Source organism: Peromyscus eremicus, chromosome 7 (genome assembly GCF_949786415.1).
Source record: "Peromyscus eremicus chromosome 7, PerEre_H2_v1, whole genome shotgun sequence".
Lineage (NCBI taxonomy): Eukaryota > Metazoa > Chordata > Mammalia > Rodentia > Cricetidae > Peromyscus > Peromyscus eremicus.
Window position 1 is genome coordinate 101053916 of NC_081422.1, and position 12610 is coordinate 101066525.

General features: G+C 46.3%; 1 protein-coding gene and 1 non-coding gene across 12 annotated transcripts in view; one reads left to right on the forward strand and one right to left on the reverse strand.

The window, feature by feature from the left end:
- Positions 1-1438: 1438 nt before the first annotated feature.
- On the reverse strand, positions 1439-1542 carry LOC131915717 (U6 spliceosomal RNA). Its single transcript, XR_009380378.1, has one exon. It is a non-coding gene; the product is annotated as a U6 spliceosomal RNA (small nuclear RNA).
- Positions 1543-4018: 2476 nt separating this feature from the next.
- Dcaf1 (DDB1 and CUL4 associated factor 1) overlaps positions 4019-12610 on the forward strand; it is a 91661-nt gene continuing 83069 nt past the window's right edge. For 9 of the 11 annotated variants that reach the window (XR_009380327.1, XR_009380328.1, XM_059268553.1 and 6 more), the window contains exon 1: positions 4019-4124. Coding sequence is in view for 7 of the 11 variants with exons in the window: in XM_059268553.1 (XP_059124536.1) it covers positions 4103-4124 (22 nt within the window). In the remaining 4 variants the exon portion in view is untranslated. Of the gene's footprint in view, positions 4125-10949; positions 11079-11744; positions 11877-12610 lie in introns of those variants that run through there. The other 2 variants (XM_059268549.1, XM_059268548.1) reach the window with 2 other exon arrangements.

Consider the following 12610-nt stretch of genomic DNA (forward strand, 5'->3'; position numbering starts at 1 on the left):
TATCTACTTATGCACAAAATTTTACTGGAAAAAATTCTGTGCAAAAGTAGTATCAATAAAATTTAAAGGTCATAGATGAAGCAAAAACATAATTATGAAAATAGATGAGGGAACTTCTCAGGGTCATAGTATTCTATTCCTTGAGGCCAGATCCAGAAGCCCTCCATGAAGGCATGGCTTAAAGGCAGTGATAAAATGGCCAAGAGGACTCCTTGGTCATATAGGAGACTAATAGGTTTTCTGCCTCTGATAATTTTCTCTGCCTACACAGTGAGCCACATCAAGCTGAGTTGAAAAAGTTTAACAGTAGGTATATGGAACAAAGCAACTTCTGGGCAAGATCACTGGTCTCAGAGAATGAAGCCAAAGAAGTCATGCACCTGAGCTAAGGCAGGTAGATTTAATAGATTGTAGATGAGGGGTAATGACATGTCTACCACAAGTTGGGTTTGTGTCCAAGTATGGTCAAAAGCTGATTTGTTAGGCAGGAACTTGAGTGGCTGGTGGCATGGGGGGGGCATTTCAATAGTTGCCAAGAACGTGGAACTGGGCTTTTTGGTGCCTTCCTTTGTTCAGAGACTCTGAGTGGGCAGGGTTTGGGGAGAGAGAGAGAGACAGGAAAGGGGTTTCCCGGACTTTGCAGGGGCAAGCCGGAGGATCCAACCAACCAGAGGCACACAATGTGAACCTACTCTTAGAAAAATGAATGACTCCTAGTCCACGCCTGCAGACCCAGAGAGGAAGAGGAGCCCTAGCTCCTCTGCTGCAGTCCTCAGTCTTCTGTGTTCCCCTCATTTGGGAAGGGGTCAGGATACAGTCTCCTCTTCTTTCTTTTTTTGTTGTTTTTGTTTTGGTTTTTTTGGTTTTTCAAGACATGGTTTCTCTGTAGCTTTGGAGCCTTTCCTGGAACTCCCTTTGTAGCCCAGGCTGGTCTCCAACTTACAGAGATCCGCCTGCCTCTGCCTCCCGAGTGCTGGGATTAAAGGTGTGCGCCACCACCGCCCCAGTCTCTTCTTATTTTTTTCCTTCATTGATGCTGGGGATGGAACACATTGACATTCTGGTCCAATGATCTAACACTGAGCTACACTCCAGTATAGCGTTTACCTAAATTGTTCTGGTATTAAATCTCAGGAGTCAGAAATTGAGATAAAAACTTGATAAATCTAAGGAACAGTGTTGGAGCGATCAGCTGACCCTATTTTCCATGTTTTTCCCATCCGAAAGTCCCAGAAAACCTCCTCCCAGTCCCTTCTCTTTTCCTGTTCCTCTCTCCAATTTCCCCAGTCTTCCAACAACTCTATGGCTAATCCCAGTCAGCCAATTGCTGACTAAGTCCTTGAGTCAAGGTGGCTTTATTGGCACAGTGGGGTTGCAGTGCAAACAATTCTCTCACAACACTCCAGCCCTAGTAGTCATCTTTTTGTTTTTGTTTTTAAACTATATTGAACGCTTTACAAATTTGTGTGTCATTCTTGGGCAGGCACTATGATAATCTCTGTACCATTCCAATTCTAGTATATGTGCTGCCAAAGTAAGCACCAATAGCCCTCTTCCCCCCCCCTTTATTTTGAGAGGGTCTCACCATGCAGCTCTGGCTGACCTGGAACTCATTATGTAGACCTGGCTGGCCTTGAACTCACAAGAGATCCACCTGCCTCTGCCACTGCCTCACAAGTACTGGGATTAAAGATATGCAGCACTACACCTGGCTAGCCCTCTTTTTAAAGGATGGCATGACTTCTCAGTTCCTGGATTGTGGGCCCTTGAAACAAGGCCAGTAGAGTACACAATGTGCTACATCCTTCCTACCTCAAGGTACAAAGGGTATGTGTTGAGCCTGAGAATCATGAGAGCAAGACTAGTTTCACAATTTTTGAGCCAAATTTGAAACAAGCTTTAATTGAATACTGGCCAGGATGATGGGCTCTGGCCAGGACCATTCCAGGGTTCCCAGGAAATGGTGACTAGTTACATTTTGTTGAGGCTTATGAAGGCATAGTATAATATATATTTCCCATCTGGTCCAATCAGGGACAAGCTTACATCCTGACATATTTCCTACCATGTACCTCCTACCTACCCACATGTCATTAAGCATACCCAAGACAGATGGTCCCAGTGCGGGTAGGTCAAACAAACATAGGGTAAATAGAAACTTGTTCTTTTTTTTTTCTTTTGGTTTTTTGAGACAGGGTTCCTCTGTGTAGTTTTGGTGCCTGTCCTGGATCTTGCTCTGTAGGCCAGGCTGGCCTGGAACTCACAGAGATCCTCCTGGCTCTGCCTCCCGGGTGCTGCGATTAAAGGCGTGCGCCACCACTGCCTGGCTTGTTAGTTGCCACCACAGCCCGGGAGGAACTTGTTAACTGTCTTAATTGCAAACAGATCCCTTAACCTGCAAGGTAAATTTTTCCTATTTTGGTCTCCCATTAACTTGCAAGGTGTATTGTTCTTGTTTCTGTTTTGGTCTCACATATAGAGCTAGGTACAGAGCAGTGGCTTATGAATTCTACATTGAAACATGATTTTATTCATTTAAAAATTTATTTATATTTATGTATACGCATCAGTCACATGTCTGTCTGTAAGTACTGATGGAGGCCAGAAGATGACACTGGACCCCCTGGAGTTTTTGTTGCCAGTGGTTGTGAACTGCCTTGTGTGGGTACTAGAAACTGAACTCAGGTCCTCTGGAAGAGCAGCAAGCACTCCACTACTTGAGCTTTCTCCGCAGCCTTTATCAAAAAAAAATTTGTTTTCTAGACATGGTTTCTGTGTAGCCCTGGCTGTCCTGGAACTCTCTGTAGACCAGGCTGACCTTGAACTCACAGATCAGCCTGCCTCTGCCTCCAGAGTGCTAGGATTAAAGGCGTGCGCCACCACTGCCCGGCTTGTTAGTTGCTTTTAAAAACATGGTTTCTGTCAGTGGCTCTCATCATAAAAACTGTGGCCTCCACAGCAGTGACTGCCTTTCCACCCTTTATAAATTGAGTGTTCTCTTCCATCCTGTGTTCTCCTCTGGTTGGCTCTTCAGGAGGTGAGTCTCTACGTTTAGGAGACCACGGGCACTGAGCACTCATTTTTTTCTGCTGCCATTGTTTTTCCTTTGAGTAGTCTAATTTCTTTCTTTCTTTCTTTCTTTCTTTCTTTCTTTCTTTCTTTCTTTCTTTTTCTTCTTCTTTTCTTTTTTTTTTTTTTTGGTTTTTCAAGACAGGCTGGCCTCGAACTCACAGAGATACGCCTGCTTCTGCCTCCCGGGTGCTGGGATTAAAGGCGTGCGCCACCACCGCCCGGCTTGAGTAGTTTAATTTCTTTATTTTTTTCCCTCTTTCATCCCCACGCCGTCTTCTTCAACAGGGTCTCCTGTAGTTCAGACTAGCCCGAGGCCTTAGGAGTAGTTATGTCCTCCCTTTTATTTTTATTTTTTCACTCTAGGTTGACCTTGAACTCCTAATCCTCCTGCCTCTACCTTCCAAGTGCTGGGATTATAGGCATATGCTATCACCCCCAGCAGGGCTGCTTTTCAGTGTAGCAAAATATGGTTGCACATTCTTGCCCAGGAAGCAGACAAAACAAATTGATGATCCTAGATGGATTTCATTAAAGGGATAAAGTGGTTCTGGATCAAAGGTTTAAACTTCCCTTTTCCATGGAATAAATGCTAGTAATCAGGATTCTTATATGTATTCAGTTTAGGGAAGGTCCCCCAAAGGAGTCTCAAGAGTCAGACACACAGCTAAGGACCCAAATCCCAAGCTCCCATCAGGTAGTGATGAAGCCTGAGAAACTGTCCTCAACCCCAGGTCTCTGACAGATCCCCTCACCCACTTCTAACTGAGGCTGGTCCAGTGAGTTCTTTCAGGCTCCACATTCCTCCCTTTGGCCCAAAGGCTGTTTTCTGAACTCCTCCCTTTCATTAAGTCATATCCAATTAGTCCCTGGTTGTCCTGGTCCTTGGCCCTGTGTAGAGGGAGTCAGCTTTGTGACTTCACAAAAATCTCTTGTGACAAGTCTGAACCCAGTGATCAGGAGTTGGGCAGAAGGGGCTCCCTTCAGGAACATCATGTGACTTTTCACAGAGCTACACCCCCACCTATTGGGAATGAAGAAGAGCTGTCCCTTCGGTAAGAGCCCAGGATAACCTCTGCACCTAGCAATGTCTCTCCTCGATAGCTTTGGCTTCCAGGCCCAAGTGGGTACTCCAGGCTGTATTTGGCAATATCTTAGGCCCAGGTTCATCATCCAGACTTGTGGAGAGATAGGGTGACGGTAGTGGTGTCTGAATCGGGCAGGGGAGGAAGGGGGAGATCAGGTCAGACCAGGATCTTCTCATTAGACATGGCTGTTCTTTTGAAATGAAAGAACTGATGGTGTGAATTTTCCATAGGCTCTGCCCAATCACTCCCTAGAGCATTTCCCAATGAGTCAGACCAGAGAGTCTCTGCATTCTGTAGAAATCTTATAACTATAAACTAATAGGTTTTTCTGCCTGCCCCCCCCCCCCCGTCAATAATAAGTTTTTCTGCCAACACAGAAAGCCAGATCAAGCTGAACTGAAAAAGTATAACAAGAGGTATATTTGAGCAGAGCAACTCCTCGACAGTTTCTCTGGTCCCAGAGATCGAGGCCAGACAAATCACACCCCAAAACTAAAGCAGGGAGACTTTATAGGTTATATATAGGTGAGGGGTGTTGACGTATCTGCCACAAGCTGAGTTTGTGCTAATGTATGTATGGTCAAAAACTGATTGGTTAGGCAAAAAAGAACAAAAACACAAAAACAAAACAAACAAAAAAACAAAATTCTGTACCCTGTCTTCCAAGCCTGCTGGAGCATGGCCTCTGGGATGGGCAAAACTCCAGCAGTCAGAAGTGTTAAATTCACTGGGGGAGGGGGGATCAAATGAGATGGAATGGGGATGGGGGAGGACCTGGAGGACATTCGGCTCCTTTCATGCTTAAGTTCCTGCCTTGTGTGGGGCAAGTACACTGTGAAGAGTAGTGCATGGTGTATTATCTCTGGCCATCCTCTCTGGCCTCTACTGATTATAACATCACTGTTCTGCCAGCAAATCCCAGGGAAGGAGGTAAGTGTGCTTTGAGCAAGGATTTGAAACATAGACAGCAGCTCAACAGGAAGTCAGTATGAATGGGTTGGTTTGTGGAAAGACTGAACATGTCTCGTTTACATCCAAGAGACTCCTTGTCCTTTACTATCCTTCAACTTTGATTAGAGGTATGGCTTTCAATGGTGAGAAAGTTCTCTGCTAGGACAAAGAATGGAGAAACAGATCGAGAAGTGGCTATTCTACCTTGCTAGGTGTGGTCCCATAGTCCCAGAACTCTGGGGATAGAGGCAAGAGGATCAGGAGTTCAAGGTCATCCTTGGCTATCTATCTAGAACAAGTTCAAGCCCAGTCTGGGTGGCTATGTGAAATCCTGTTTCAAACTCCTCTTTCTCTTCAAAAGAAAGAGGCTATTCTACTATTTTTTTCAGGGCAGCTGAAAATATGCTCTAGGATTATTCTGATATAAAGCTCATTTTTCTTTTTTCTTTCTTTTTTTTTTTTTGGTTTTTCGAGACAGGGTTTCTCTGTGTAGCTTTGCGCCTTTTCCTGGAACTCACTTGGTAGCCCAGGCTGGCCTCGAACTCACAGAGATCCGCCTGGCTCTGCCTCCCGAGTGCTGGGATTAAAGGCGTGCACCACCACCGCCCGGCAAGCTCATTTTTCATATGTGGAAAGCCTACACTCCGCTGTCGTCATCAAAACTCAAGAAAAATGAAGTAGCCTAAAGCTCCAGAGCTAGTACAAAGGAGCAATAGTGTTTTAGCTTTTCTATTGTGAGAAAAAGTAACAGGGAGGAAAGGGTTTATTTCACCTTACAGCTTATAGGTCTAGCACTGAGGGACGCCAGGGTAAGAAATCGGGTAGGAATCTGGAAACAAGAACACTAGCAGAGGCCATGGAGAAACACTGTTTACTGGCTTGCTCTCCCATGACTTGGTTATAGCAGCCAGGACCACCAGCCCAGGGGTAGCACCACCCACAATGGGTTAGGCCCTCCAGTATCAATCAATAATTAAGAAAATGCACTACAGATTTGTCTACTGGACAATTTTGTGTGAGTGAGTGTGTGTGTGTTTTTGAGTGTTCTCTGTGTAGCTTTGGTGCTTTCTTGGATCTTGCTCTGTAGAGCAGGTTGGGCTTGAACTCACAGAGACCCACCTGGCTCTGCCTCCCGAGTGCTGGGATTAAAAGTGTGCGCCACCACTGCCCGGCCTTGGCCAATTTTATTATAGTCATTTTCACAATTGAGAGTCCCTCTTTCCAAATGACTAATTGTGTCAGGCTGACATAAAACTAGCCAGCACAAGCAGTATTAGGCCTGGTCTGTTTGCCTCCAAATCTGAACTGAACCATGGACCCATCTACTTCTTCAAATTCTACTAGAATAGAATAAACTGTTTCCTTATCCCTAACCATCAGTGACACAGAAGGAGTCACAGACAGGGTTTGAGCCTTGTTATTAATCAAGTTTTAGAAAAGGGAGCCCAGACTCCTTGGTTTGTATAATCTGTTTTGTGACTGATTCTTGCTACATAGTCTACCCAGGCTGCTGTTCTGAAACTTCTCTATGTAGTTCAGATGTTTCCTGTCCTGGCCACCTGGTCTCAAATAACAGGTTCAGAGGCTGAATATGAATTATAAATGCTTGGCCAATAGCTCAGGCTTATTACTAACTAGCTCTTACAACTTAACCCATTTCTATTAATCCATGTATTGCCCTGAGGCTCGTGGCCTTTACCTCTATCCCATTTTGTCTGTCCAGCTCAGTCTCCCTCTGGCTGACGACTCCTGACTCTGCCCTCCTTCTTCCAACCATTCCCAGTTTTGCTTTCCCACCTAACTTCCTGTCCACCAACCAGCCTGTCAGCTTTTTATTAATCAGTGAAAGTATAGAAAAGGATTGTTCCACAGCAGTCCAGGATGACTTTGAACTTTTGATCCAAATTTTCTTGTTTTGTTATTTGAGACAGGGTTTCTCTGTGTAGCCTGTTTGTCCTGGAACTAGCTCTGTAGACCAGGCTGCCCTAAAAGTACAGAGATCAGCCTGCTTCTGCCTCCTGAGTTCTGGGATTAAAGAGAGCACCACCAAACCTGTCTTGGCTTTAATAATATTGATTAGAAAACCAATTGTTTTTATTTTATTATTTAAATTTATTTATTTATATTTTATGTATGAGTGCTCTACATGTATACCTGCATGCCAGAAGAGGGCATCAGATCCTATCATAGATGGTTGTGAGCCACCATGTGGTTGCTGGGAATTGAACTCAGGACCTCTAAAAGAGCAGCCAATGCTCTTAATCTCTGAGTCATCTGTCCAGGCCCCTATTGTTTTTCTTTTCTTTTCTTTTTTCTTTTTTTTGAGATAGAGTCTTACCATAGAGCCAATGCTTGCCTGTTTTTTTCCCAGTATTTTTTTAAAAGATTTATTTTATTTCATGTGTATGTGTAGGCGGAGTTTCTCTGTGTCCCAGCAACTACTTCTAAATAACCCACTCAAAGACTTATTAAAAATACTTGACTGTTAGCTCTGGCTTGTTACTAGTTAACTCTTACATTTTAAATTAACCCATATCTATTAATCTATGTGCTACCCTGAGGCTCATTTACCTCATGTATGTACTTCCCATCCTGCTTGCTCTGTGTCTCCTCTGACTCTAACCTTTTTCCCAGCATTCTCTCTGTCCTGAAAATCCTGCCTAGCTATCGGCCAATCAGCTTTTTATTAACAATGAGAGCAACACATCTTCACAGTGTACAAAAGGATTATTCCACAGCATGTATGAGTCTTTGCTTGTATGTTATGTGTGCCACATGTATGTGTCTGATGCCCAGGGAAGTCAGAAGAGGGTTCTGGTTACCCTAGAACTGGAGTTATGGATGGTTGTGAACCATCATGTGGGTACTGGGAATTGAACCTGGGTCCTCTGCAAGAGCAACAAGTGCTCTTAACCTCTGAGCCATTTCTCCAGCCCAATCAAAGCTTGTCTTTGACTCTTCAAATATTTAATTACATTTTATAGGGGATAGGACAGCTCTGGCTCATCTCCTTCCATGTGGGTCCCAGGAATTGTACTCAGCCATCAGGCTAATCATCAAGAGCCTTTACCCACTGAGCCATTTCCCCTCTGCGTTGAATTCTTGATCCTCTTGCCTTAACCTCAGTGCTCAGATTATTGGCAAGTGCTACCATGCTAGCTCTAACTTGTTTCTCACCATTTTTCAGAAGAAGTGAGGTTCCAGAAAGAGCAGAAATGGGAGACCTGGGAAGTCTGTGTTTGAGTAGCGGTTCTGACACAGGGCTGTCAGATGGTCAGCTCAATTTGAATTTCAGGAAAACTAATCATTTGCTATTATTATTGTCCTCAATAATTATGCAAGGCTCTTCTCTATGTCTGAGGCCCAGGGACGTGGGAGCTGGGTAGAGATGGAGGTCACTGCCTTATTTCCTTCTGGCCTCTATGAAGTTGTTTTGAACTCATCAGATAAGGTAGAGGATTAAACTATTATCTGTAGATCCTCAGTTTATTTCTCTGTAAAATGAAGTGTTGTACATGGATATAATTAGGCAGGAGTGGCCTCTGCATACATTTTGGGTGAATAGTAGTGTTACTCCTTTTATTTTCTGGAGAACTGTTGGATCTTGCTGGGTAGGTCAGAGAATGACTGAGTTTTCCTTTTTGCATAGGTAGGGATCCCCAGAGCCTGATAGCACTACTGTTTTCAGTAACTTCTGTGACACTGGTAGTTTAGTGTCCTCCAGTTAACAGGAGAGCATAAGGGGATGCTCATTTTCTAGCCCAAGTGAGTTCTGGAAGAAATCAGGGGGTATTGGGTGGCACCAGGGGGAGAAACACCTGGGTTGGGTGAACCTAGAGAGGAGGCACTTGGAGAAAAGTAATTATAGAAGGAGCTGGAGCTTGAGGCCCAGAGGACTTGCTACTGTGGATTTTCCTATAAATAATGAGTATGCTTGGGACAGGGAGAGGTAGATTATGTCTAAGACTGTAACCCTTGATGCTGGGGACAGAGCTGGGGCTCTTGTCCTTTCTGATTCTGGGGAGCTCTATGATTCCTCCCTCTTTCAGCTGGGGGTCATCTTTTTTTGTTGTTGTTTTTTGAGACAGGGTTTCTCTAGAACTTGCTCTGTAGACCAGGCTGGCCTCAAACTTACAGAGATATGCCTGCCTTTGCCTCCTGAGTGCTAGGATTAAAGGTTTGCACCACCACCACCAGGCTGGGGGGTTCTTAGTTGTACCACAAGATAGGGAGAAATGTGTAGAGCAGGGTAGGACAAAGCTCACAGATATTCTACCAAAGAGGCAAAAAATAAACAGACAAATCAGAACAATCCTTTTCAAGGATTCAGAATAAATGTACCAGAACCAAGCTAGGTGTGCAGGCCTGGATTATCTGTGGTTTTATGCTTATATGTGCTTAGGTGTGAAAGTATTGGCTGTGAAGACTAGTGCCTAATACACATACATGCTTTTGCATCTAGCAATGTAGGTAACGCCCCTCCTGTGAACTCTGCAATGATCACACTAGGGATATGTAGCTAGGGAAGCCTGGGTGCCGCCCCATTGCTCCTCCCAGAATGAGAGTCTGGAGTGTCTGCAGGCATGTGACTGTGTTTACACGGTGTTCACAGTCGGGGAAGGAGGGTTGCAGGAGTACAGGGGTAGATGTTTTGGTATTTTCTTGGAGGCAAGGTCTCATGTTTAGGTTTGCCTTAAACATGCTAGGTAGCCAAGGATGATTTTGAACTTCTGATTCCTATCTCTCCACACAAAGTACTGAGATTCTAAGCATGTACTGCCATCACCTGCTTAGGGTGGAGATTCTTGGGGGAGTTGCTCCTAGACAGGCCCTGTACTTCCTCTGGTCTCCAAATGTCCCAGACCTCTCCTTGACGCCCCTTAGAGCCACCACCAACCCAGCCCCCCACCCCCACTGGGTTCCTAAGTGGAGTAGTGCCCTCTGGTGACAGAGTGAGGCAGTGACTCCTGCTTTGATAAACGGGACTTGGGGTTCCCCCACGGGCTCTTGTAGAGCTGACCACAGGCAGAGGCAAGGTATCCAAGGAATTAGGGAGGATATCTAGAGGATCCATCCTGCTACATTTTGGGTTCACACCCCAGGGGGGTATATGTCAGGAAAGCTGCCTAAAGTGGTATTGGAAGTATCATGAAGTCTATGTCGTAGCTGGGAATAGTGGCCCAAGCCTTTAATCCCAGCACTTGGAAGGCAGAAGTGGATCTCTGTGATTTTGAAGTTAGAGCTGGTTGCCTTAAATCCCAGCTGGTCTACATAAGGAGGTACAATTTCAGCCACAGCTGCATAGTGAGAACCTATCTTGAAAGATAAAAAAAAAATCCAAAGGGGGGAAAAAAAAGAAATTTAAAGATTTATGTGTATGAGTGTTTTGTTTGCATGTATGTTGGTGGGTGCACCACAAGCATGCATGATGCGTAGAGGCCAGAAGAGGGTATCTCATCCTCTGGAACTGTGAGCTGCCATGTGTTTTCAATCCAATCCTGGTCCTCTGGAAGAGGAGGCAGGTGCTCTTAATTGCTGAGCCATCTCTCCAGCCTCCAAATCCGTATCTTTTTTTGTTTTGTGATTGAAGACAGGGTCTCTTTATTATGTAGCTCTGGCTGTCCTGGAACCTGCTCTGTGGACCAGGCTGGCCTTGAACTCACAGGTACCACCACTGCCTGGTGGCTATTGGCTTAACAGCCATAGAATCTGTTCATAACAATAGGCCCACAGTTTTTATAATCTCCATGTGAAAGTATTGACTGTGGGAACTCTATGGAAACGCACAGAACACACTGAGAATTCCAAGAGCAATAATGATGATAATTCCAAGAGCATCAGGCCTTGGGGTAGGTCTTGTCAAGATTCTGCTCAATTGTGGAGTTTATCTTCCATGCTCTGACATAGGATCTGGGGGACACAGTCAGATAGATCCTCCTGATGCTGCTTCACTTTGCCTGGTGATATTCGGCAAGTCATTTACTCTGGGTTACACTTTCCTCAGTTCTAAAATTAAGAAATCGAATTAGATGACCTTTGTAGTCGGTCCAGTCTTCGCTGAAAGGCTTTTTTAAAAAAATTACCTGCCTCACATATACTACGATGCTTTTTTGATTCTTGCCGAATTTGTTTTGAACAGAAAGCCAAAGGAAAACTAGCGAGTTTCTTCTTAATGAGTACTGTAATTTCTGATACATTTGTGCGAAATGCATTCTTTGACTCTGGCATTTTCTAGGGCTTATGTGTCAATCATAGTACTACAGAGCTCTTCCGATGACACAGGGTAGAATTAAGTATTGACCAAGTTATCAGGCAGCTGTAGCCAGTTCTGCTTTAGAAAGATCGATTCCTTCCTTCACTTTTCGCTCCCGATTCTGGAAGTAGCCAATAAATACACAGGAATGCACGTTTACTACAGAAAACTACGGATTCCAGAAGCCAATGCGCCGGGGAGGTGCTTACTGGTATTTCTAGCCCCCACTTTCCCCGCCCTTGAAACGCGGAACTTCATTTCCCAGGAGCGCTTTGATGTTCCTCCGCCGGCGCCGACGTTCTCCCCCCCCCTCCCTGCTCACGAGCCTCGCGCCAAGTTTGCGCGCGCGCGCACAGTACGTAGCATGCGAGTGACGCATAATATGTGGGCCGCCCAGGAGCCGTGGTCGCGCTGTGTGTGTGAGTGAGGGAGAGTGAGTGCGGGACCAGAGGCGGTGTGTGTGAACTGTGGCTGCTGGAGGGGTCGGGGGAGAAGCGGCCGAGCCGCCCGCGAAGGTAAGCGGGGAAAGGAAGGAGCCGGCTCTCCGGGAGGGGCACGAGGAGACCGAGCGCGCGGCCGGCTGGGCGGGAGAGTGGGCGCCTCGCTGGGGGAGGGGCGGCACCTGCTTCGTCTGCCGGCGGCGAGGGGGCGGGCAGGACCACCCGGGAGGCTGGGCCCGGGGCCTGACAGGACTTTCCTGTTTTTGATCCCGGGCTCGGGGGCGGGGCCTCCAGGTTGTTCCTTCAGTCTTCTAAAGAAGCTTCCTTAGAGTAACTCTTCCGCCCGGAGTGGGGGGGCAGGGATGTGCTCGCCTCTACCTGAAGGAGGTGCTCGTTCAATTTCTCTGTCCCTCACGAGGCGAGGGGCGCCCTCTTCCCGGCCGCACGACGGACCCCTTCGCGGACTGTGTCTCCGCCTCCAGCCTCAGTCACCTGGGCGGGCTTTCCCCTCCTTCGGCCTCGGGCCGCCTCCCACCGCCCTGCTCTTGGACCGGGCCAGGGGGAGGAGCGCTGCGGGAACCCCTCCTACTTGTACAATGCGGTGCAGCGTGGACGGGTGCAGCGTGGACGGGGAGAGAGGTGTGCGGGGGCCGAGACTGACCTGAGGTTGCCTGCCGGGCTTTTCGAGAGCTTGTTCCGAGGGCTTTTTGTTGTTTTCTGTTGGGTTTTCTCACTCTCACTCTCTCCTGCTTCTAGAAGCCGTCGGTCTGTTTCCTCTTACTGCCGTGATAGCTCTAGTTTTCCATTTG